Source organism: Sturnira hondurensis, unplaced genomic scaffold, assembly GCF_014824575.4.
Source record: "Sturnira hondurensis isolate 20B ecotype Veracruz unplaced genomic scaffold, ASM1482457v3 Scaffold0009723, whole genome shotgun sequence".
NCBI lineage: Eukaryota > Metazoa > Chordata > Mammalia > Chiroptera > Phyllostomidae > Sturnira > Sturnira hondurensis.
Genome location: NW_028082354.1, coordinates 189,355 through 216,654, shown reverse-complemented (window position 1 = coordinate 216,654; position 27,300 = coordinate 189,355). Strand labels below are relative to the sequence as shown.

At 38.7% G+C, this 27,300-nt stretch overlaps 1 protein-coding gene across 2 annotated transcripts in view; it reads right to left on the bottom strand.

The window, feature by feature from the left end:
• CLCN5 (Cl-/H+ antiporter 5) overlaps positions 1-24,423 on the bottom strand; it is a 185,753-nt gene extending 161,330 nt beyond the window's left edge. Inside the window, exons 1-3 of one of the 2 annotated variants that reach the window (XM_037057708.1) lie at positions 24,157-24,423; positions 23,465-23,581; positions 22,049-22,205 (exon numbers count right to left, since the gene is read on the bottom strand). In XM_037057708.1, coding sequence (XP_036913603.1) covers positions 22,049-22,064 — 16 coding nt within the window. In that variant the 5' untranslated portion in view covers positions 22,065-22,205; positions 23,465-23,581; positions 24,157-24,423. The remainder of the gene's footprint in view (positions 1-22,048; positions 22,206-23,464; positions 23,582-24,156) is intronic. The other variant, XM_037057709.1, reaches the window with a different exon arrangement.
• Between the last annotated feature and the right edge of the window lie 2,877 nt (positions 24,424-27,300).

The window sequence follows — 27,300 nt, the reverse complement described above, 5'->3', positions numbered from 1 at the left end:
TTGTAACATCCATCTCCTGGCTAAAATTTTAAATATTAGAGAAAAGTAAAGTCACTAGCCTGGCCAGTAAAGGCAGGCTAGTGACTCCTTGTCTCTCAATAGCCTGGTACTGGAATAAAAACAGACACATAGATCAGTGGAACAGAATAGACATCCCAGAAATAAACCCAAGTCTCTACAGTCAATTAATATTCGACAAAGGGGGCAGTAACATAAAATGGGGTAAAAATAGCCTCTTCAACAAATGGTGTTGAGAAAACTGGACAGCTACATGCAAAAAAATGAAACTCAAGCACCAACTTACACCATACACCAAAATAAGTTCAAGGTGGATAAAAGACTTCAATATAAGCCGTGACAGCATTAAAGTCCTAGAGAAGAACATAGGCAGGAAAATCTCAGATATTTCACGCAGAAACATTTTTACTGATATGTCCCCTAGAGCAAGGAATATAAAGGAAAGAATAAACAAATGGGATCTCATCAAAATAAAAAGCTTCTGCATGGCTAAAGAAAACAGCATTAAAATAAAAAGACAACCAACTAACTGTATGGGAAAACATATTTGCCAATGATACCTCAGACAAAGGTTTACTCTCCAAAATATACAAAGAACTCACACGACTTCACTCGAAGAAGACAACTAACCCAATTAAAAAATGGGGAAAGGACTTGAACAGACACTTCTCCAAGGAGGACATACAGAGGATCCAGAGACACATGAAGAGATGCTCAATATCGCTTGCTATCAAAGAGATGCAAATTAAAACCACAATGAGATACCACTTTACACCAGTCAGAATGGCTATCATAAACAAAGCAATAAACAACAAATGTTGGAGAGCGTGTGGGGAAAACGGGACTCCTTTCCACTGTTGGTGGGATTGCAGACTGGTACAACCACTATGGAAAACAGTGGAACTTGCTAAGAAAACTAAAAATGGATCCGCCTTTTGACCCAGCAATCCCACTGCTAGGATTATATCCTAAGAACCCTGAAACACCAATCCAAAAGAACCTATGCACCCCAATGTTCATAGCAGCACAATTTTCATTAGCCAAGTGCTGGAAGCAACCTAGGTGCCCATCAGTAAATGAATGGGTCCAATAACTGGTACATTTACACAATGGAATTCTATGCTGCAGAAAGAAAGAAGGAGCTCCTACCCTTTGCCACAGCATGGATGGAACTGAAAGCATTATGCTCAGTGAAATAAGCCAGGCAGTGAAAGACAAATACCATATGATCTCACCTTTAACAGGAACCTAAACAACAAAACAAATAAGGAAGGAAAATATAACCAAAGACACTGAAATAGAGAACAGGCTGACAGTAACCAGAGGGGAGAGGGGGGGGGAATTTCAGGAGAAAAGGTGAAGGGTTTACAGGAACAAGTATAAAGGACACATGGACAAAAACTAAGGGGGATGGAAATTGGAAGGAGGTAGGGAGCAGTTGTGGGAGGTGGGCTGGGATGGAAGTAAAAGACAGAAAACTATCCCTGAACAACAATTTAAATAAATAAAAAAAGTATGGGACATTTACACAATGGAATACTACTTGGCTATAAAAAAGAAGAAAATTTTACCCTTTGGGACAGTATGAATGGACCTGGAGAATACTATACTAAGTGAAATAAGCCAATAAGAAAAAAACAAATACCCTATGATTTCACTCATATGTGGAACCTAATGAACAAACTGAACTAACAAGGAAAATGGGGACAGACTCATAGATGGAAAGCAGGGTGACAGCTACTGGTGGGGAGAGGTCAGTGGGTGGAAAGACTGAGCATAAAGAAAAAAGGAGTCATGGACATGGACAACAATGTGGTGACTGCATGGGGGAGGGAGGTGTAAGGGGTTAAACAGTAATAGAAAAAATAAAATTAATATTAAAAAAGAATAAAAGGCAGTGAAAGACAAATATCATATGATCTCACCGTTAACAGGATTCTAAACAAACCAAACAAGCAAGCAAAATACGACCAATGACACTCAAATATGGAACAGGCTGACAGGGTCCAGAGGGGAGAGGGGAGAGAATCATAGGGGAAAAGGGGATGGACTCACATGAACAAGTATAAAGGACACATGGACAATAACTAAGGGTGGGGGGTGGAAAGGGGAGGGAGGCGGGGAGCACGGGGCAGGGGGCGGGCAGGGTTGGGAATATAAGACAGAAACCTGTACGTGAACAAGAATTAAATAAAAATTATATTTAGAATTTTTTTTAAAAAAATAAAAAATAAAAAGAATAAAAGGCCCCTTTTAGATATGAGACAAACAAAAAAGCTGCAAATAAATTATGTTTTATCACAATAAAAAGTAAATTAATAAATAAACACACACAACTGAGTGAAAGGACTATTCATTAAACCAAATCAAGAGGACATTCTTTTGGACATTCCTTGTATTTGTTGTATCTCAGGAAATGCTTTCCTTGGTGTAAGAGGATAGCATAAAATGATTTTGAAGCATTTGATGATTTAATTTAATCAAAGTGTATTATATAAGTATCAGGCAACTTATATCTCATCCACTTCAAACATAGTATGGGGGACCCCAAAATAACCCAGAATTTATTTATTAAAAAATGTGTATTTTTTCTTATATGTTTAAACTTCAAATTACTCTTCATTTGATGCAATATACCTAGTGAGACATTTTTCTACTGCTCAAAACAGTTTTTGAACTTGTCAATTTTGATGCCTTTTAGTGCTTCTACCAGTTTTTTTGTTTCACCTTTTCCATAGCAGCAAAACACTTGCCTTTGAGGACTTTTTTCCATCTGAGGGAAACAAACAAGTTTCTTGGGGCAAGATCAGGTTAATAGGTAGGGTGGGGCACAGGGGTCACGCTGTTCTTGGTCAAAAACTTTGAATAGTCAGCATGGTGTGGGCAGGTGTGCTAAGATAAATCACCCATCATGAGATGGGCAAACACACTGAAAGTCTTCAAAAAAAATTCACTGAAGCCAAACTCAACCTCTCACAACAACACTTGATGGTACACTGATATAGGTGGGTTCCCAGAACACTCACTTAGTATACTGTGAGGGGTCCACCCTCCAGATGATAATTCTCATTTGGGGGGGATGTCTCCCCTTGAAAGACTCTACCTGCAGTCTTCAGAGCCTTAAGCAAAAAGCTTAATTGTAGCCTAGCATTCACTTATAATTTTTAAGTAAGGGAAGCAACAGTAACTGTTTATCTAGACACTGAGACACTTAACTGTTTAATTGTGGCCTAGAATACAATTACTATGCTACTTAGGTATTAAAATACCCACAGATCAAAACTAATGGCATAATTAAAGTTGCTTCATTAAAAAAAAACCTAAAACACCATAATTTTCACCTAATTTTATCTCACTTTCTTAGCATGCAGGGTTAACAAAGCCAAAGCTCTTCCCCTAAGCCCGCTAGCTACTATGATTCCCTGGTAGCTTTCAGAGGTCCCTGATTTGCCGAGACTCTGCCTCCTGTGCTTTGCACCTGACCTCTCACCTCAAACACTATTACACCCTTTATTTCTTAGTATAATAGTATCAAGAAAAGAATAGAGTGGGGTATGGGTGTTATTTAAAGTTCATTAGTTAAAGGTATTGTAGCTTGTTGTAAACAAGTCAAGTGGTATAGAAAGGGGTCAAGTAGAAATGAAAAACCTCTAGTCCTGCCAACCCTAATTTCCAAGGTAACAATCATAACTGCTTCTTGTGCATCATTACAGAAGATGTCTATACATACAAAAGTATACACATACACAAACTCATATCTATCTATCCTCTACCTCTCCCCTTCTTTCTGTTGTACAAATGGCATCACACAATACCATTATGCACCTTTTTTGTGCAGTTCCTTTTTAGACTGGCACAAAAGGTACACGCATTTTACATTTTGATAAGGACTTCCATGCTGCCCCCTCCCAAGTGGGCTCCAAAAATTTATACTGTTACCAACACTGCACAGAGGTGAGCTTTTAAGCCAATTGCCTAAAGTTCCTGCAGCTCAAATAGGGAACTAGATATTTAACATAAAAATAGCAGATTACTGACGATTTTGTTACATCTTTTATTTTAACACAGTCTAGAAAACCAAGTGCCACAGTTAGTGGCAGCTACACCTTGCTGTGATTACTCTTGCCCCTATTCAAATGCAAATTCAGAAGGTGCTACCCTTCAGAATTAATATATATATTAATATATGTATATATTAATATATACACACATATTATATGTGTATAATATACATATATGTGTATATATAACACATACATATATGTATGTATGTATATGTACATATATATGTATGTATAATTCATTATATATATATGAATTGATTTTTAAGTCAATTACAGTTGACATTCAATGTTATTTTATATTAGTTCCAGGTGTACAACATAGTCCAGCTCTTGAATAATGAATTCCTTAGGTTTGTAGATTTTGAGTGAATTCAGCATAGAAGAAAAACCTACACTCTTCCTAGCAACATACCCACAATTGTCTCTAACACCACATGTGCCACATAATGGTGTGATATAACCTGGCTTCCACTCACCCATATTTAGTTAAAGGTATTGGCAATGAAGACACACTTTGAATATACGAGAACACAATAGATCCATATATTCATCGCATGAAACGGTCTGACTGATTTTGCTAGTTAAACAGAGAATCCATTTTTTCCAATGACAGTATATGTCTGTAAGCATCACTGTATAGACCCTAGTGAATCATATCTAGAATAACACTTGCTTAACATTTGATATTTTGCAAAGCATGTCAGCATACCTTACCTCATTTAAACCCCATGGCAGCTCTGGTAGGAAGGTAAGGCAATTGTTCCTCATTAAACAAAGGCTCAGTTGACACATAGGATGTGCTGGACATTCTCTGTGATATCAAAGATGAAGAAGATACTCCCCTCTCATTCACTGTCACTCTGCCCTATCTAATTTATCCACAAATCCTTCACATTGCACTTAGGATACTTGATATCATGGCCTACAAAACCCTGTGTGACCAGTGACCTGCCCACCCCTTCAATTTCATCCCATACCCCTGTATACCTGATTCACTATGGCCCAGCTACACTGGTCTGTGCTGGTAAAGAATCCAGGCTATTTCCATCTCAGGACTTTCCACTTTATTTCCTCTGCCTGAAACACTCATCCCCCAGCTCTTCACCTGGAAAACCCTTATTCATGTTTCAGTCTCAGCTGAACTTGTTACTTCCTCTCAGAGTCTCCTCCCAATAAACTGTCTCATATATTATTCTCTTTCACAGGACTTTACTTCATAGCACTCATAACACTTCATAATAAAATATTTGTGTGGTTTTTTGCATTCCAACTCCCCCACACAACTGCAAGACTTAGGGGGACAAGAATCATGACTCTTGAAGTCACTGCTAAAACCCCAGCACTTACTCAATGCAATGCCTGGCACACAGAAGACACAAAAACAGAAGTATTGAACAGATATAACCAATGCTTTTGGAGGATATATAATATAGTGAGGAAACACAAAGAAGGAAAAGGACAATTTTACCAGAAGATGGGCAAGGTTTCAGGAAAGACTACAGAGAAGAGACAACTTTTCAGCTGATTGCTGAAAGGAAGGAGGCATTTGCCAGGAATGCAACCTATGGAAATGATCTAGGCCACCAGGGATGAACAACATGTGGGGAAGAACAAAGACTGTGTGATGCCTCATAAACTTTTGACTTTGGTATCTGGGTAGATGGTGGTACAATTCATCAATATAAAGAATGTAAGAGGAAAAGGGTCTATTATTATTACTATTATTATTATTATTATTATTATTAATTACCAGTAGAACCCAAGGAAAAGAAGGCCTTGATAGAGGTGGAAATTTGGATGCCAGCAATTCCTCTGCCCATCTGCCTGTCACCACTCTCAAGCTCAATAGGAAAGATGATTTCAACCTGGGAGTATTCAGTGCTGAGTTACAGATGGCCACCAGAAGACAATACAGACAGGAACAGAGAGGTTTCCCTAACTGCAAACATTTTGGGTGGGGCAGAAGATATTGATGATGTAATTCAGTGTGCTTATACTTTGGGGGGAGTGGAGTAGCCAAAAGAAAAGGAAAATTCAGTGCCCAGAGTATCTCACACCTGGTAATATCCACATCTCCACTGGATGGTCCCTGTCCTGGATTTATTTCTAACTGCTCTATGTTGCAATTATTGTGTCACTCTTCATGGAAGTAGTTGCAGCAGAAATCCTAAATAAATACAATAAAATACTACCTAATGCCTGAATGGCATTGGGTTAAAAACATCAAAATATACCATTACTAAGAGAGTTACCTCACCCTATTAAGTGGTCAACACCTTTGGTCTGACCTCAGGTCTATAAATATTTATGTGTTAATAGAAGATAGAAAGAATAAGAAAAATCTGGCATGTGTTGCCACCTGTGTAAAACATTCTAGTCCATCCTCCCCTCCTGCCCCACCACAAACAGAACAGCTTTACATGAAACAGGAATCCCTGAATCATAATTTTGGTTAAAACATGAGAATCTATAGTTTATTTTTAAAATGCTAACAGAGTTACAGGAAGAGAAAACATATTCTGGAAGCCTCAATGACAAAAACAATTCTTTAAGGGGAAAAATTGAATTTGTCAAAGTAGCAATAAAGCAGAGTAAGGAAGGCTAACATTTAGCAGAAAATTATAAAATAGCTAAGCCTAGTGGAGGTGGTGTAATGCAGTAGGACGAAACAGGCAGAGAGATTGGCCTCAATTTCCTCCTTTGCACGATGAGACATTTGCAATAGATCACCTCAAAAGACTCTCCAGTTTGAAAATAACCCTATAAGCACCTATCAATTTTTTTTTGCTGCTGCTGCAGCTGCAATTATTATACAATCAGTGCAGCTAAGACAGGCTGGGAATTTTGGTGATTCTCATTCTCTTCTACAACCATGTGAGGTAAATATTATATCCTTTTGCACATTATAATAGTAAACATCAATATTTGTGAGTGCTTAACACATGCCACACACTGTCCAAAGGCTATATATGTACATATTAATTCACTTTATCTCCCAATAATCCTACAATACATATGATTATTATTAACCCCATTTTATAGATGAAGAGGGTGAGGCACAAAGAGATGAGAAAATGTGTTCACAGCTAGTAGTGACCAAACCAGGATACAAGCCCAGGGAGTGTGTCTCCAGGGACCACATTTGACAGATGAGACCTTTGAGACTTTTGGAGTTTAGGTTACTTTGGCTACCAACTAGCACAGCTGGATTCAGATCCAGATGTATTGGATTTCAAAGTCCATGTTCCTTCCACAATCATATGCTTGGGAAAGAATGGCTGGCTTGAAAGAAAAATAGCATGAAAAATTATTTAGTTTACACCCTACTCAATGCTATTCATCATAATCCATCCCCCACCTATCCTGCCCCACTGAGGTGTTGTAGAGGGCAATTGTGCAGAGAAACAACTCATTTCTGTATCTGCTGTAAGTGAGACACTGGGACAAGTAGACAAAAAAAAGTGGGGGGAGGGACTCAGTTTCTTTACTCTGGCTCTAACAGCAGAACTTTTGTTCCAAAGTCATGCAGATAGTAACATTTTGGTCAACAGGCAGGAGCAGATGGCTTTTCCTCAATGATAGAAGTTCAACCATCAAGGCACACAGCTGTCCAGATTTCACACTGAAGCTCTGTCATCAATTCACTGACTGCTCTGAAATGCTCCTCTGGCCCCCATGTGTTAGCTAAATCACTAGAGTGTTTACAAATACACTGTGATGTGCTAAAAAATACCTGCAAGGTGGAAACATGCTTCCTTTGAATCTGAAGCCAACAGAACAATTTCTCATTGCAACTATATATTAACATTTTATTAAAATTTTCTCTTCTTTATTGTCATGCTTACCCTGATATATTTTGCCACCTCAGCTTATTGTTTAACTCCCACACTAGATTAAGTATGATTTCCCTGTTTATGTACAATCTCCCTGTCCCTTCTCATTCCCCAAAGAGGTTTTGGACTCAGTAAGGAGAGACAGTAGAAATTACAAGAGAAATTCAGAAAATATTAATAGAAAAAAACCCCCACAAACAACTGCTCTAGGCAAACCCTTAAGAGGGGGCACAAAATGACTAAAGCATCTGTCCAGAAGCCTACACAATTCACTCCTTATGGGAGGCACTATTATTTCATATTATATTTTCAAATACTTATTTTTTTATTGTAAAAGTAATACATATTTATGGTAAAAATTTTGAAAAGGCATAAAAGAAAACTAACAAATTAATCCCACTACCTGGAAATAGCCACTTTAACACATCCATAGGTGTGTATGTGTGTAACACGAAACATAGAGATACACATAAACTCACATTTAAATTAAAAAGCCAGAAATGAGATAATCTCACACTTTTTCATTATATCATGAAGATTTTCCTCGGCCTTAGTTGTGATTTTTTTTAAATCCTTACCCAGAATATGTTTTTATTGATTTGAGAGAGAGAGAGAGGAAGGGAGAAGGGAAGAGGGAATAGTGGGAGAGAGGAGAGAGGGAGAAAAAACGGAGAGAGGGGAGTGGGGAAGAAGTGGGGTGAGAGAATATCCATTGGTTGCGTCCCTTATGTGCAGGAGAATCCCTTACTTTTCCATTACATCGTGAACATTTTCCTGAGCCTTAAATTTGATTTTTTTAAATCCTTACCAAAAAAAAAAATCTTTACCAGAGGATATGTCTTTATTGATTTGAGCAAGACAGAGGCATCAATCCATTGCCACCCCTATGTGCCACAACCGGGGATTGAATTCACAACCTTTTGGTATAGGGATGATGCTCCAACAAACTGAGCCACCTGGCCAGGGCCCTTAGTTTTGATTTTTAATAGCCAGATAATCTACTCTGTGGACCAACCATAATTTACTTATAGTCCCCTTACTATGAAAACTGTCTTCAGTTTATCAACATTATAAATACCTTAGTATATAAAGCCGTACATATATATCTGATATTATTCTTTTTTAAATTGACAATGAATCCACATTATTTACAGAAACATTGGAAGACACAAATAAGCAAAAACAAAGTTAGCTGTAATTTCTTTCTTTTAATACTTTTGTGGATATCCTGCAGACTTTTCTTTATATTATACACACATAGACATAAGCACATATACTAAAATGGATCATACTATAAAAATATCAGTTAACTAATAACAGTTACCATGCATTGAGCACTTACCACATATCAGACACTGTGATTTTCTCATTTAATACTCTCAGCCACCCTATGCCTTAGCTCAGCAGTTCCAAAACTTATCTACACATTGGAGTAACCTGGGGGGCCTCCAAAATCCTGAGTGCTACATCTTGTCCCCACAGATTTTGATTTAATCAGGCTGAATAAGGCCTGAGCCTGACAGAGGTTTAAGAGATCCCCAGGGGATACTAATGGGCATGTACAAGTAGGTTTCCTGCTATTTTGCTGCTACTTTATCCCTCTTTTATTGATGTGGAGGTGGAAGAACACTAAAGTCAGTAAATTTCCAATATCATGCAGTTGATAAAGCTGGGATTTCAATCCAGCTCTAAGCTCAGAGCCCATACTTTTAACTACTGATAATTTGAGATCTGCTTCCCCTGTCCCACCATTTAACATCATCTTGTGAACCTATTTCTATGTTAATAAATAGAACTCTACATTATCATTTTTAGTAACTATAGTATTCCATTCTACCAATGCATCAGAATCCAAGTGCTACCAATTTTCCCACTATAGAAAATGTTGCAATCAATACCTTTATTGATATATTTTTTTCTGCACATCATTCATTATTTCCTTAGGATAAATCCAAGAAAGGAATTGCTGGGTCAAAAGTTTTTGATAAATATTGCCAAATCAATATTCTCATCAGAAGTGTATGAGACTGTCTCTGCCAAGACTGAGTTTTGTCATTCATCCCCTTTTTAATTTAATCTTTATTGTAATTTTTTCCATTACTACTTAGTTCCCTTATACCCCCCTCCCACAAGCAATCACCACAGGGCTGTCCATGTCCATGAGTCATTTTTCCTTTTTGCTTGATGACTCCACCCCCTAACCTCCACCCCGCCAGCTGTCATCCTGCTCTCCATCTATGAGTCTGTCTCTATTTTGCATGTTAGTTCAGTTTCTTCATTAGATTCCATATATGAGTGAAATCATATGGTATTTGTCATTCTATGACTGACTTATTTCACTTAGCATAATGTTTTCCAGGCCCATCCATGCTGTTGAAAAGGGTAAAACTTTCTTCTTTTTTACAGCTGAGCAGTATCCCATTATGTAAATATCCCATAGTTATTTTATCCATTTATCTACTGATGGACACCTGAGCTGCTTCCATATGTTGGCAATTATAAATAATATTTCTATAATCATGGGGGTGCTTATGTTCTTTTGAATCCATTTTTTACATTTTTAAAAATTTCTTTTCTATTTTTTATTGTTGTTCAAGTACAATTATCTCCATTTTCCCCCACCCACCACATCCACCCCCACCTTCCAACCTTGATCCTACCCTACTTTGGCTTTGTCCATGTGTCCTTTATACATGTTCCTTGATGACCCTTTCCCCTTTTCCCCCCATTATACCCTCCCACCTCCCCTCTGGTTACTGTCAGTTTCTTCTTTATTTCAATGTCTCTGCTTGTACTATGCTTGCGTATTTGTTTTGTTGATTAGGTTCCACTTAGAGGTAAGATCATATGGTACTTGTCTTTCACTGCCTGGCTTATTTCACTTAGCATAATGCTCCTCAGATCCATCCATGCTGTCATGAAGGGTAGGAGCTCCTTCTTTCTTTCTGCTGCATAGTATTCCACTGTGTAAATGTACCATGGATTTTTGATTCACTCATTCATTGATGGGCACTTAGGTTGCTTCCAGCACGTGGCTATTGTAAATTGTGCTGACTATGAACACTGAGGAGCATAGGTACTTTTGAATTGGTGTTTGAGTCCATTTTTAATTTTTTGAACTATCTCCGCACTACTTTCCACAGTATCTGCACCAGTCTGCATTCCCAACAACAGTGCAAAAGGGTTCCCTTTTCTCCACATCCTCATCAGCACTTGTTCGTTGACTTATCGATGATAGCCATTCTGACAGATATGAGATGATACTTCAATGTGGTTTTAATTTGCACTTCTCTGATGATTAATGACATTAAGCTTCTTTTCATATGTCTGTTGGCCATCTATATGTCCTCTTTGGAGAACTGTCCATTCAGGTCCTTTACCCATTTTTAACTGGGTTGCTTTGTGGGGGGGGGGTTGGTGTTAAGTTTTGTATGTTTTTCAAAACTTGTGGATACTAACCCTTTATCAGATGTATCAGCAAGTATGTTCTCCTATTCTGTGGGTTGTCTTTTCATTTTGTTGATGGTGTTCTTTGCTGTGGAAAAACTTTTTAGTTTGATGTAGTCCCATTTGTTTATTTTTCTTTCATTTCCCTTTGCTAGGGAGATATATTGGGTAAAATATTGTTATGAGCAATGTTTGACATTTTGCTGCCTATGTTTTCTTCTACCATTTTTATGGTTTCAGCTCTAATATATAAGTCTTTGCCATATTTGAAATTTATTTTTGTGTGTGGTGTAAGAAGGTGGTGTAGTTTCATTTTCTGCACTTATCTGTCCAATTTTCCCAACACTATTTATTGAATAAACTATCTTCAGCCCATTGTATGTGCTTTCTTCCTCTGTCAAATGTTAATTGACTATAAAGGTGTGGGTTTATTTCTGGGCTCTCTATTCTGTTCCATTGATCTATGTGTATGTTTTTATGCCAGTACCATGCTGTTTTGATTACTGTGGCCTTGTAATCAAAAGTATAGTTTGGTATGAGTTAGTGCCATTCCTTCAACTTTGTTCTTTTTCAAGATTGTTGCTGCTATTTGGGGCCTTTTGTGATTCCATATAAATGTTTAAAATAAAATATTTTTTTAGTTCTGTGAAATACATCATTGGAATCTTCACAGGAATTGTATTGACTCTATAGATTGCTTTGGATAGTATGGACATTTTAATGATATTAATTCTCCCTATCCATGAACATAGTATGTGCTTCCATTTATGTATATCTTCCTCAATTTTTTTCTTCAGTGTCTTACAATTTTCTGAATACAGGTCTTTTACATTCTTGGTTAGGTTTATCCCTAGGTAATTTTTTTGTGGCAATTGTGAATGAAATTGTATTCTTAATTTCTGTTTGTTAGTTTGTTATTAGCATATAAAATGCAACTGATTTCTGGATATTAATTTTGTGCCCTGCTATTTTGCTGAATTCATTTATCAGTTCTAGTAGTTTCTTGGTGGAATTTTTGGAGTTATCTATGTACAGTATCATGTCATCTGCAAATAATGAAGAATTTTACTCTTCCTTTCCAATTTGCATGCATTTTATTTCTTCTTCTTGCCTGAATGCTGTGGCTAGGACTTCCAGCACTCTGTTGAATAGAAGAGGTAAAAGGGACCTCGCTGTCTTGTTCCTGATCTTAAGGGGAATGTTTTCAGTTTTTATCCATTGAGTATGATGCTGGCAGTGGGTTTGTCATATATGGCCTTAATTTTTTTTAAGATTTTATTTACTTATCTTTAGAGAGGAAAGAAAGGAGAGAAGGAGAGAAACATCAATGTATGGTTGCCTCTCGTGAGTCCCCTGCTGGGAACTGGCCCACAACCCAGGCATGTGCCCTAACTGGGAATCGAACTGCGATCATGTGGTTCACAGGCCCGCGCTCAATCCACTGAGCTACACCAGCCAGGGCAATTTCTTATGTTTCTTATGTTTAGGTATGATCTCTCTAATCCCACTCTCCTGAGAGTTTCAATCATAAATGTGTGCTGGACAATTTACAATAGCCAAGAGTTGGAAGCAAACTAGGGGCCCATCAGTAAATGAATGGATCCAAAAACTATGGTACATATACACAATGGAATTCTATGCAGCAGAAAGAAAGAAGGAGCTCCTACCTTTTGCAACAGCATGGATGGAACTGGAAAGCATTATGCTGAGTGAAATAAGCCTGGTGTTGAAGGACAGATACCATATGATCTCACCTTTAACAGGAAGCTAAACAACAAAACAAACAAGCAAGCAAAATATAACCAAAGACACTGAAATAGAGAACAGGCTGACAGTGACCAGAGGGGAGAGGGGAGGGAATTTCAGGGGAAATAGGGGAGGGATTTAGAGGAACATATATAAAGGATACATGGACAACAACTGAGAAGGGTGGAAATGGGAGGGAGAGGGGTAGCACGGGGGGTGGGATGGGATGGGAGTAATAGACAGAATACTGTACTTAAAAAATAATTAAATAAATTTTAAAAAATAAAAATAAAAAGACTGACAAAAAATGGGTGCTGAATTTTATCAAATGCTTTTTCTGCATCTATTAATATGATCATGTAGTTTTTATCCTTCATCTTGTTTATGTGCTGAATTGCATTTATTGACTGAAAATGTTGTACCGACCTTGCATTCCTGAAATAAATCACACTTGATCATAAGGCATGATCTTTTTGAGGCACTGCTATATTCTCTTTGCTAATATTTTGTTGAGGATTTTAGTGTCTATATTCATCAGTGATATTAGCCTATAATTTTCTTTCTTTGTAGTATCTTTATCTGGTTTGGGAATTAAGATATAAAATAATTTATATCTTGTTATTAGCATATAAAAATGCAACTGATTTCTGGATATTAATTTTGTGCCCTGCTGTTACAATTCTGTGCCCTCATAAAATACTTTTGGGAGCTTTCCCTCCTCTTGAATTTTATGAAATAGTTTGAGTAGGAGAAATGTTAGTTCTTCTTGGAATGTTTGGTAAAATTCTCCTATGAAGCTGTCTGTTCCAGTGCTTTAGTTTGCTGGGAGTTTTTTTATTACTGCTCCAATTCCACTAGTTGTAATCTGTCTATTCAAATTCTCTGATTCTTCCTGATTTAGTTTTGGAATTTATTGTATGTTTCTAGGAATTTATCCATTTCATGCACATTGTCCAGTTTGCTGGCATGTAGCTGTTCATAATATTTTCTTACAATCCTTTATTATTTCTTTTGTGTCAGTTGTTATTTCTCCTCTTTAATTTCTGATTTTATTTATTTGGGTACTTTCCCTTTATTTCTTGATGGGTCTGCTTAAAGGTTTATGAATCTTGTTTATCTTTTCAGAGAGCCAGCTCTTGGATTCATTAATCTTTTGCATTCAGTTTTTAGGCTCTCATTTATTTCTGGTCTGATCTTTATTATTTCCTTCCTTGTACTCACATTGGGCTTTGTTTGTTTTTTCCAGTTCTTTAAATTTAAAGTTAGATTGTTTATTTGACTTTTTTCTAGACTTTTGAGATAGGTATGTGATGTTTTGAATCTCTCTCTCTTAAGATTGTTTTCCCAGTGTCCCACAGATTTTGGATTGTTGTGTCTTAATTTCCATTTGTTTCAAGGCACCTTTTGATTTCTTCATTGATCACATTGTTGACCGACTCATTGTTTAGTAACATGTTATTTAGCCTCCATTCTTTTTGTATTTTTCAGTGTTCCCCTTGTGATTGATTTCTAGTTTCATGGCATTGTGGCCAGAGGAAATGCTTGATATGATTTCAATCTTCTTAAATTTATTGAGACTTGGCCCTAGCTCGTGTAGCTCAGTGGATTGAGGGCAGGCCTGCGAACCACACGATCACGGTTCAATTCCCAGTCAGGGCACATGCCTGGGTTGCAGGCCAGTTCCCAGAAGGGGACACACAAGAGGCAACCACACATTAATATTTCTCTCCCTCTCTCCTTCTCTTCCCCTCTAAAGATAAATAAATAAAATCTTTTAAAAAAATGTATTGAGACTTGTTTTCTATCCTAACATGTGGTCTACCCTAGAAAACACTCCATGTACAATTGAAAAGTATGTATATTCTGCTGCTTTGGGGTAAAATGCTCTGAAGATATCAATTAAGTCCATTACATCTAGTGTGTTGTTTAAGGCCACTGTCTCACTATTGGTTTTCTGTCTGGAAGAGCTATCCACTGAGGTCAATGGGGTGTTAAGTTCCCCAATTATGACTATATTTCTGTCAGTCTCCCCCTTTATGTCCATCAAGATTTCCTTCACATTTTAGGTGGTCTTATGTTGGGTGCATAAATGTTAACTAGGGTTATAGCCTCTTGTTGTTCTCTTTATCGTTATGTTCTATCCTTATTTGTCTCTTAATATAGCCTTGATTTAAAGTCTGTTTTTTAAGAAATAAGTACAGGTACCCACCTTTTCTTTTTCCTCTACATTTGCATTAAATATCTTTTTTCCATTTCTTTACTTTTAGACTGTGTGTATCCTTCGATCTGAGATGGATCTCTTGGAGGCAGCACATACAAGGGCCTTGTTTTCATATTCATTCAGCTACCCTGTCTTTTGGTTGGAGCATTTAGGCCATTTACATATAAGGTGATAGATGCATATGTAGTGCCATTTAGATTGTTAGGCTGTTTTCCTCTGTTCCTTTTTCTTCTTTTCTTGTTCTTAAAACAAGCCCTTTAACATTTGTTGCAGTACTGGTTTGGTGTTAACAAACCCCTTTCCTTTTCTTGTCTGGGAAGCTCCTTATTTCTCCTTCAGTTTTAATTGATAGCCTTGCTGGGTAAAGTAGCCTTGGTTGTAAGTCCTTGCTTTTCATCACCTTGAATATTTCACCCTACTCCCTTCTGGCCTGAAATGATTCTGATGAGTAATCAGATGACAGTCTAATTGGTACCCCATTGTAAGTAACTACCTGCTTTTCCCTTATGGCTTTAAGGATTCTCTATTTGTCTTTAAGCCTTGCCATTTTAATTATGATGTGTCTCAGTGTAGACCTATTTTAGTTCACCTTGTTTGTGACTCTGAGCCAGAGTCACAATATGATTTGTATGTCTTCTTCCTTCACCAGATTAGGGAAGTTTTCAGTCATTATTTCTTCATAGGTCCTCAATCCCTTGCTCACTCTCTTCTCCTTCTTGTATTCCCATGATACAGATGTTGTTATACTTCATGTTGTCCAAAATGTTTCTTAATCTCTCCTCATTTTTTAAAATTCTTTTTTCTTTTTCTGTTCTGCCTGGGTGTTTTTTTTTTTTACCTTGTCTTCCAAATCACTGATGCAATCCTCTGCCTCATCTGACCTACTGTTTATTCCTCCCAGTGTATCATTTATTTCCGATATTGCATCCTTTATTTCTGACTGGTCCCTTTTTTATAGTTTTCTATGTCTTTGTTCATGCTGTGGAGTATACTTATAACCACTACTCTAAACTATGTGATAAATTGCTTGCCTCCATATTATCTAGCTCTTTTTCTGGAGAATTTTATTGTTCTTTCATTTAGGGTCTGTTTCTTTGTCTTCCCATTTGCCTGCTTCTTTGTATGTGTTTCTATGTTTTAGGTAGATCTGCAAACAGTCTGGTGTGGGCCTTTGTCACATGCTGCTTGTGACTGGCCCTGGTCAACCTGTTTGGCGTTATCAGCAATCCAGAGCACGTGGCTCCCTCTGCTGGGTCTGTTTGTGTGCATAAAAAACAAGGCTGTATACCAAGGCCGCAAGGCCAGCTTTTATCAGCATGAGTCTCAGGAGAGGGTAGGCTGAAGTCTCATAAAACTCCCACAGATCCACTTCAGTTGTTAAACTAATTAATGAAACAGCTTCATCTGTACTCAGGAGCCAGGCTTAAACTCCACAGGGTGGGGCAGAGTAATTCCTGTGGGTGGGGCTATTGCTTCCCCTCAGGCTAATGCCATTCAGACAGGAGTGCTCTGCCTGAGAAAGATGGATCCTGCATTATGGGGAATGACTCAGCATAAGGATCATAGAAGCTGTTCCTTCAGTTCTCTCCACAGAACCACCAACATCAGACTCTCCTCAAGTGTCTCTAGTCCACTCTGCCCTCCCTCTGCCAGAGCTCAGGGTAAATAGCTGCAAACAGAATGTCATGCGTTGGCCCTTTAAGAGGCTCTCTGCGTATCCAGCTGTCTCTCTCTGGCAGACAGATACAGCTGCTGTTTTTCACAGCTGGACGTTATCTGGGTTCCTTTCCAGCTCTGGTGTTGTATGCTGGGGAGCCCAGCTGGGGTTTAGACACCACACTTCTTAGGGCAGACCTCTGACTGCTGAAATATTGCTCCAGATCTCCAGCTGTCCCCCATGGGAGCCCAACCAGCCCTCTCAAACTTCCTTCTCACTCCCTACCAGTCTCTCTGTCAGTAGTTACAAGGCTTCTCTCAAACTAGCATTCAGTTGGCTATTCAGGATGATTTCTCTACAATTTAGTTGTAATTCCAGACTGGTCCCAGGAGGAGGTTAATGTAGTTTCCACTTACTCCTCCGCCATCTTGCACCTCTGGCAGCCAGCCACCATTCATTCCTTTTTAATCTTTGCATATTTTACTTGAGAAAATGGTATGTCATTTTAATTCTCCTTTATTTACTACTAACAACATTTTTTCACTTTTTCTGGCAACTTAAATTTCTCCTTTTATGTATTTTTCAATTCCCATTCTTTTCACGTTTTTCTAATAAAATACTTGTATTTTTCTTACTGCTCTGCAAGTTGTTATGTATTAAAGATAATGGCTCTTGTTTCAACTGTTTCTAGTTTTCTCATTAACTTTATTTATGGTTTGTGCAGAAATTTAAATTTTTCATATAGCTGATTATAGTAATATTTTCTTTACACCTTTGATACTATGCATATAAATATATTCCCTACTCCAAGATTATATAATCTTCTATATTTTTAGTTCCTTGATCATTTCTCTTTTGAAAAAACTTTAGATTCTTTTTTTAATCATTTATTTTTTATTTTTAAAAGTATATTTCATTGATTATGCTACCACAGCTTTCCCAATTCCCCCATCCCCCTCCACTCTGCACCCCCCAACCCTCCAGCATTCCACCTCCATCCCCACCTCACTTAGTTCATATCCATGGGTCATACATATAAGTTCTTTGGCTTCTCTGTTTCCCATACTATTCTTAACCTCTCCCTGTCTATTCTGTACCTACCATTTACACTTCTTATTCCCCTGTACCTCTTCCCCCATTGTCACCCTCCACACTGATAAGCCTCCATGTGATCTCCATTTCTGTGATTCTATTCCTCTTCTACTTGTTTGCTTAGTTTTTGTTTTCATTGTTTTTTTTTAGGTTCAGTTTTTGATAGTTGTGAGTTTGTTGTTGTCTTTTTATTGTTCATATTTTTATCTTCTCTTTCTTAGATAAGCCCCTTTAACATTTCATATAATAAGGGCTTGGTGATGATGAGTTCCTTTAACTTGACCTTATCTGGGAAGCACTTTATCTGCCCTTCCATTCTAAATGAAAGTTTTGCTGGATAGAGTAATCTTGGATGTAGGTCCTTGCCTTTCATGACTTCAAATACTTCTTTCCAGCCCCTTTAATGCAGCTACTCCCAAACAGGATTATACATCGGAATTGCTTGCAGAGCTTCTTTAAATGTTCAAGTCTTAAGACTGAGTCACAATTTGGGAGATGAGGCTTGAGAAGAAATATTGTTAAAAGCCCCACAGGCAATTCTGAGACATCCCCTCCTTTATTAAGAAACTATTTTAATTTGTCTAAATTTACATTGGTATCATTTTTCCAAATTATTTCAGCATATTTGTTAAGTACTAAATTATTTCACAAATTTGAAATACTACGTTTATCTTATTTGGTAAGCTCCATGAGGGCAGAGACCATACCTGGTTTTACTGACCATTTTATCTCTAAGGCCCAGCATAGTGCCTAGTGCACAACTGGTACTTCATAAATGTTAACTGAATAAATAAATAACACTGACAACACCAGTCCCCAACTTCATACCATCACAAAGTAGTCTTCTCTTCAACATTTTCTTGACTATCAGGACAATAAAACTGATGTTATTAATAATGACCTTGATTAATCAAAAATATTAAATTATAACCAATATACTCTGTTTAAAGTGGCTAGGAAATGTATTAGAGGGCTCCATCAAATTAAGTCAAAATAATAATGTTGGTCATGTTTAAGGGGTATAGGAATTCTGATCCAGTTCTCCATGAAGGAACTAGACAGCGCTGACCTGAGAAACTAAGGAAACTTGGCTTTCTCTAGTACTTAGAGTTCCTCAACTAGCTCCAGAGACTGACTCACAGCTTCCTTGAGCTGGAGGGTCCACACATAACCTCTTCTATGAGCCCATAGAAAGAAAATTGGAGTAGGGAATCAGGAGACCTGAGTTTGAGTCCCATCACTACTACTAACCTATTTGACCATGGGCATGTCACTTAACCTTTAGGGCTTGGGGTAGATGTTTTCTAAGGATCTCTTCAGCTCTAAACCTTTTCATAAAGATCCAAACAGACTACTATAAGTCAGGGCTTCCAAGGACAACATGAAATCCCTTGTACAGACCAGGAACCCAATCCTACCCCTGGCTATAACAAAATAATAGTGGTAATAATAGTAGTTGTAAAAGTGTAGCAGTAGGAACACAAATAGCTATTGTTAAATTTTACTAAGCACTTATTATATGATACACAATATTGTAGTCATCATCTCACCACTAATAATAACAGCACACACACTTATAGGACACTTACTAAGTTCCAAGTGTTTTGCACATATTAACTTAATCTTCACAAAAACCATATAAAGTAAGTTCTATTATTATCCCCATTTTACACAGTAGAAAACTGAGACACACAAAGGTTAATGGTCTTGCCCAAGGTGTTACAACTACCAAATGATGGAACCAACTGAGTTGAATCCAGACCCATACTTTTAACTATTATACCATACTGCCAACCAAACTATCACTGAACAATGCTTGCCATTTCAGAGGCTACAGAAAACAAGAAATGAGGTACAGTTATTTATGTGTAATACTCCCCTCTTCACTAGGGTAGAAAAGTTAGGTTTGACTCCAATGTAATTTTAAACAGGTATTTCAGGGCCTGGGATAGCAAAATATATTAGTTACTAATAAAATAATGAATTACCTTTTATTGAAAATTGTTATCCATTAAAATGTCTGTGTTATAAAATAAATAAATAATTCGCCACTAATGACCTCTGCATTAAACACACAGAGAAAATACACAAGCTCTTCATGTACCATTTGGAACAAAATTTCAGATCCCCACCTGCATAAACTCCAGTTCCATACTTTCAGAATTGGCCTTTAAACAGTGACCTGACAGCCCACAGTGTCTCAAACAAAACAGGCCAATGAAACAAGGTACAGTAACTTCCCACCATCCCTTTGGCTTTCTCATCACCTCCCACATTCCCTATCTGAGTGAATAGCACCAACTGCTCAGGCACCCAAACTGGGTGTCAATTTAGGCTCCCTTCCTCCCACATCCAGTCACAGAGCATTTCTAGAATTCATTCCATTCTCTCTATCTTTGTTGCCCCTGCTTCTGCTCAGACCTTCATCATCTCTAACCTAAACCACTATACCAGAAACTTCCCAAATGGCTCTTGGCTTACAATCTTTCCAGCTCAAATCCCACTTCAACACTGCTGCCAAAGTCATCTTTCTAAAACAAAATCTGATTATGTTACTTCCCTGTTTAGAATCTTTTATCTTCAGGATGAACTGTAAAATCCTCCCTAGAACACACAAGGCTCTTCTTTTATCTGGCCCCCTTACTACCTTCCCAGCTTCATCTGAGGTCAAGCCCCACACATCTCACACGAGGCAAACAGAGCAACTTGGAAGTTCCTGAACAGTGCTTCTCTGTCTGCCCAGAATTCAATTCTCTCATTTACCCATCTGGCAAACTCCCACTTGTTTTTTTTAGACCAGCTCAAAACTCAGAGTTCATTATGCTTTCTTCTGGGCGTCTATCACATTTTGTACCTCTCCCTATTGTAACACTCATTTAGCCTGACACAGTTTTTGTTTGTCTCTTTCTCATAGGACAAGGAACTGTCTAGGGTTCCCTGACTTACTCATTTCTGTATTTTGTTTGTTGGATGAAAGAATATCTCAGGATTTAAACAAGAATATTCAAACTGCTCCTGATAATTGACCATTGTATGAGTCAAAGCAGGCATACAGGCCAAATTCCATTTCAACAAATATCTTTAACTTGACAATCCTCTTACATCAAAAGTACTTTGTTACATTTGTGTAGCTACATACTTGCAGCCATAACCAATAGTAGACAGTTTTAAAAGCTACATTAGACCACCAACAAACCTACATGTCATATATTTATAGATATCTGAGCTCTTCATTCTACCCCATTTTTAACCTTTTGGGGGTCACAGACAATTTGGGTAGGGTTTATCTATCATTTCTTAAACCTATATTCCTTTTTGATAAACATAAAAACCCCCCACACCCCTGGAGATTCTGATACTCTCCCAAAGAGCCCAATCCTCAATCCCATGAAAAATGAAACATAACTCTGAATGGTAGCAATTCACAGGTTCACAAGAGATGTAACCCAGGCAAGATATCATTAAGCTTTGTTCCCAGGTAATTCATAACATTAAAATAGGCAATTTCTTTCTGTCATCAACCATAAACATTGTAACTTTAAATATGCTTTAAAGTATTTACTGGGAAGAGGAAGCCAGAGAGATGTTGACATCTGTCTCCCCCACCTTTGAGAACCTCATGATAGAAAATTGCCACAAACAAATAAAAGATACAAATATGAAAAAATATCCCATTTCCTAACATATATCTCCCCACAAGCACATGTTCAAACAAAGGGGTTTTTTTTAAAATGCTTCTGGCAAGATATTTTCCTTCTACTTCCCCCATCACCCCTCCATGCCCACTTTAAAAGAATTTTAACTTCTAGCAAGCAGCAACTTCTTTTAAACTAATATGCTTTGTCCTTGTGAAGACGAAGGGTTAAATGAAAGAAACAGCTGGCTGCCTGCCACTAGCAGGGAGGGGGGTAGGGATGGAGGATGGAGAAGGAGGAAAAACCAGTTAGAGGAATGAGTGCTAATTTCTTACCCTGCCACATGGCCATGTTGATCCTATCCACTCCCACGTTGGGGTCACAGGCTCAGAGTTTCCCAGAGCCCCCAGTTTTGGGGGGAAGCTTAAACCGGATGCAAGTGGAACAGCAGCAGTGTGGTCTTACTCTCTTCCAGATGCTCACACCCCAAACCTAAAAATGTAAAAAGAAAAATGGGTATCTAAATGAAATAAATTTCAAATCCTTGAAAATTATCTCCTATTCCTCCTTGAACCTCTCTTTCAAAGATATACTGTGTCAAGATGTACCCCTAAGCAGCAAGGGATCACTGAAGGATAAAATGGAGAGATCTAGAGTCAGTTCGTATTGTCACTGAGTGCTGCCCAATTCTGCATAAATCACTGGATCTTCAACAAATGGGTTTTGGAATCTCAAAGGATGGGTGGTTGGACGAGATAATCATTAAGCATCTTTCCTCTCTTTACATTCCATGCTTTGGGAAATAAAGAGTAAGATAATATCCAATGTCCTCTCCAAACTCCCAAGTTTACATTTTAAAAAAATGTAGAAGGGACAGCAAATTTTGTGACTACTTGAAGTTTAAAATAGATCTTGTATAGGAAAAGAAAGGAAGCATAATAAAAAGATTGATGTCCTCTGGGTGGCTCTTTCTTACACTTTGCCACACTTTGCCAGTGTCCTATGGGGAGCAGTTGTTACTTTTATAACGGGGGGGGGGATCCAAAGAAAAAGAAAATACTAATTTAAGTAAAGCCAAATTAATTCAGCTCATTCCTATTTTTGAAATGTCAAATTCAGTCTTAGGACAATACTATTAGCAAGGATATAAAGGTGCTAAGAATGGGAGAGAAAACGAAATGTCTGGCTATTTTGATTTCACAATTTAATATATTAAACACTTTGCTTGTTTATTTAAACAAGTTTTTAATTAATAAATAGGTCTTCCTTATTTAGCATATGAGCCAACCCACATTTTTAGAGAAGTCCTCACCTTTTTGACCTGGTGAACATCAAAGTACATTGCTATTTCCATAGCTTTTATACAAGCAACACCACCACCCTGAAATGAAAGCACTAGCACAGTACTGAAGACTAATACAAACTTGACAGTCATCATTTTGTCATTCTTTAGTGAATTTTTTAAAGGGCAAAGTGTGAATGTGTACACCAGTCCCAAAAGCACCAACAGAGAAAAGAGGATACTTTGAATAAGGAAAAGTTCACAAACTCCTAAGATGGATTCACCAGAGGGGGGAGGGGGAGTGCCCTCATGACTTATCTGGAACCTGTGATAGTTTTGGGTTTGCCTTCTTTTGCAGTTAAGTAGCAGTGATACACGCCTGGTAGGACCAGGAGAAATTTAACATCTCTGAAGTCTAGCCCAGATAATTGCTAAAAATGTATGGAGTTTACATAAAGCACATTCTTACTGGCTTTTTATGCTCCACACTTCTGAATTTCCCTCATTTATTCGAGGTAGCTTAAACTGACGTTATCACACAGGCACACGTACAGCTTCACTTGGCAGTCCAGGAAACTGATTTGCTCTGAAATGTATAAAGGTAAAGGCGCATCAGTGTGAAGAGAAAGCCCTTCGTGCTGAAAGCACTCAGGCGCAAGCCTGGAAAGTCTGGAGCGAACCGGCTACCCTCCTTAATTTGGAAAAGGAAAACTCGCACCAACTAGTTTTCCGAGAGTTTGGACTCCTCTAAGACCCACGCCAACCTGAGAATCTAGAGCAGGAGAAAGAACGGGGCCTTGACAGAGCTTTCCCAGCTAAAGCCACTCTGCTCCAGTCCTGGAAAGGGTACGCCCGCAGCTAACCTCCCCCATTCAAAAGCGGGTAGGGCTTGGCGCTGCTCCGCAAGAAAACTTTGCTGGGACAGCGCAAGGAACCTTTGCTCGGAGATCAGGGCTGAGTTCCCGGGAAGATGCCGCCCTGCACTAGCTAGAACTAGTCGATCTAACTCTGAGTGCCAGACGGCGGCCGGGCATGAGGACCCCCCATCTCCTGGGGGCCGCTTCCCAGTGTCCTTGCGCCCAGGGGCTCCTCCGGGGGTGGGTCGGGGGCCAGCGGGCCGCGAAGGACCTGCTGGAGAAGGGACAGCTCATCTGTCTTTACCTGTCGCCGAGGTCAGCAGCGGTGGAGCTTGTATCTGCCGCTGGCAGGCCAAGCGCTCACTTGGCTCTGGCGTTCAGAACACCAAGTTGAGCTAGCGCCCCACGTAGCAGGCAGAGCTTCATTCACAGCCGGGCGGGGAGGAGAGGGAGCTGAGCGGGCTCTCGGTTCATGTGACAGGCGCCTGGCCAAGTATCCGCCAGGCACAGCTGACATCTGCGCATGCGCGCCCTGACAGGCCCTCTCTCCGCACCTCTGCCGAGCCCCGCGGGGGAGATGCCAGCCAGGGAGGCGGCGGGGGCCTAGACTGCAGCTGAGATCTAGGCGCTGGGAGGTGTTTCCGCGTGCGCAGCCGCAATAAGCCGTCCCCGCTCGCTGCCATATTTAATGAGGACTAGGCGGATCCTAACCCAGTGCTGGGCGTGTCAATTGCTTTTGAAAAAGAAATATTGCATTACATCTCAAAGTTCTGAGCCTGCGTTACGTGTTTTGGTTTTGTCCCGAGGTTCTAGCCACAGAATAGTAGTAGAAATAGAATACTAATTATATTAGTTCATGTATTTTGAGCCTCTTAATAATATGTGAGACACTGTTCAAGCCCTTTACTTTTTTCATCTCATTTAATGCCCTCAATAACCCCACTGGGTTACGTGCTATCATTTGTCCACTTTTATTTACAAAAAACAAAGACAGAAAGGTTAACTTGTCCTAGTTCACATAATAGGAGTAGAAATAGTAATCAGATATAGTGATGCTTGTAACAACCAACTTGATTCTCATTGCACTGGAAAATATACAAGGCAGTTTTTAGTATTATATTCATTTTAAACATTAAGATAAAAACGGAGACCCAGAAAAGGAAAAATCACAGATCTTAGTAGTGGAAGAACGGATCCCAACCTGGGTCTACCTGCTGCCAAACCCCTTGCCTTAGTATTGGAACAGCTCCTCATTTTACAGAAAAAAAAAAAAAACAGGCCAATGGGATGCATTAACTTATGTAAGATGATCCTGCTAATTAGTTATTGGTGGGACTGAGACTGTAATCCATATAATCAGTCTAGGTAATTTAACTAGAACCCAAGAACTCTAATTCAGGGTCTACTAGAATGAGCAATTTTGAATGCCTACATTGGGCAAGCTAAGGGGCCAGGATTACAAAACACCCAATCAGCGCAAAGCTACCAAGGACAAATTTGTAATCCAAAAAGTCAGGCGTTTTGACCCATTGCAGTGAGGGAGATCCCCACACCAGAGAAACCGAGGGACATCTCATCAAAGAAAAAGAGTCATAATAGGAATTATGGGGAAGAGAGAAGTTTAGGCCAATTTTAAATGAAGAATTGTTTTAGCAAGCTCAAAACAGGGCTGTGTGAAGGGGTCAACATCAGGTCTGGCCAGGGAAGTGAGGCCAGAGTCCTGTTTCCTTGGGAACCACAAAGTAAAGATAGATCTGGAATGTTGTGTACACACAACACCTCTTATCTGTGAAGCTCTGCACCTGGATTGGAAATCAAGGCTCCTCCTCTGTGTCCAAGAAACTTATGCCCTCCAGATAAATGTGGGTTATTTTATTCTCACTACTGTGATTTCAAGCAGCAAGTTTCTTATAGTCTCTAATTGTAAAGAACAAAGTTTCTCAGTGAATGAAAACAGTGGTGTTCACTCAAAGGGGGTCGTTTATCACTTTACAGTGGCATGTCTTTGGGAGAAATACTGTTCTCTGTTAAATTTTCATCTGCCTTTAATAGTGTGTGTTATTGCAGCCTAATGACTGGTTGGATGTCTGCTTTCTCAGTCCAAGCTAATTTTTACTTGCTCACCTGTAAATATTTGGTCCCTGCCTTCAGGCACTCATAGTGTATGGGTGGGTGGCTGGAGGATAGCCAGAGTAACTAGAAAGAATTATAATTTAATGAAAATAATTAAACGGAGATAGATTGAATCAGGTTATGCTGAGTCTTCTGATAAAGGAAAATCCATGTGAAGGAAACACCTTGTGAAAAAAAGTCACATAGGAGGAACTATGAGGTTGAAGCTTAGGGTAAGGAAATGTAAGGCACTTGTGGAAGAAATAACCATGTGGTAAATTGAAACCCGATTTTGGAGGGTCCTGAATGTTGGACTGAGATTTGTACTTAATTCAGAAAGTGATTGAAAAAGAACTAATGCTTTTAAACAAGGAAATCTATTAGAACTCTTTTTTTAAGAAGGTGAATCTGGGTGATTGTTCAAGGAGAGGTTTGTTTTGTTTGTTTGTCTTGTCATTGCATGATAGGAGAAACTGAAACTTATTTGTAGGTTTCACAGAAGAACCACTAGTGAAACAGAAATTGAAGAGGCAAGAAAAGGGGGAGATAAATAATGAAGTGAAATATCTAGGGAGATAGAAATGACATGCAAAATACATGCTAACCTTAGGAAAGATGCCTCTTTCTTTGACAAAAGAAAAAGTTGGGTTGAAGGATGACAATCTGCTTATAAACAGGTTTGTCATGAAGCTCTCTGTAGTGCAAGCATATTGGCTCTTGTAATATAGTAATTATTTGGGAGAGCTTGGGCAGGAGTGATTTACATGGAGATGCCTGCAGTACATCTTGACTACCACTTAGTGTTGTCGCTGACCACTGACAGTTTAGAGGGCTCCTGTTGGGGTTTCAGGAGTGCGTTTCAAAAAAGAGCCTTTTCTCTTTTGCGAATTGAAAAACAAAATAGATTTGAGAGTGGGTTCTGGAGTCTGACTGCTTGGGCTCGGCACCAACCAGAGGAAGACATTTAATAGCTACTTCACCTCATTCAAGCTCCCTAATTTCACTCTCCTTTAGGTTTCTTATTTGTAAAATGGAATGATAGGATAAAATGCATTAATAGATGTAAAACAATTAGACAAGAGTAAACACTCTGTAAGTGTTACCTATTATTACTATTGGTGGTGATGATAATGATGAAGTCTTTGGATCCCCAAGTTTTTCAGGAAATATTTATATGGTGAGTGACAAATGCCTATACAATACTTTCCCATGTGGAGTGGTCAGAGTGTGGTGCTAATGAGACAAAGTTAATAATTTAACCAAGTGTTATAGATTCTGTAAACTCTGTTCTCTTCCCCGTGAGAACCTTAGTCAGGTGTTCCACGACTGTGTGCAC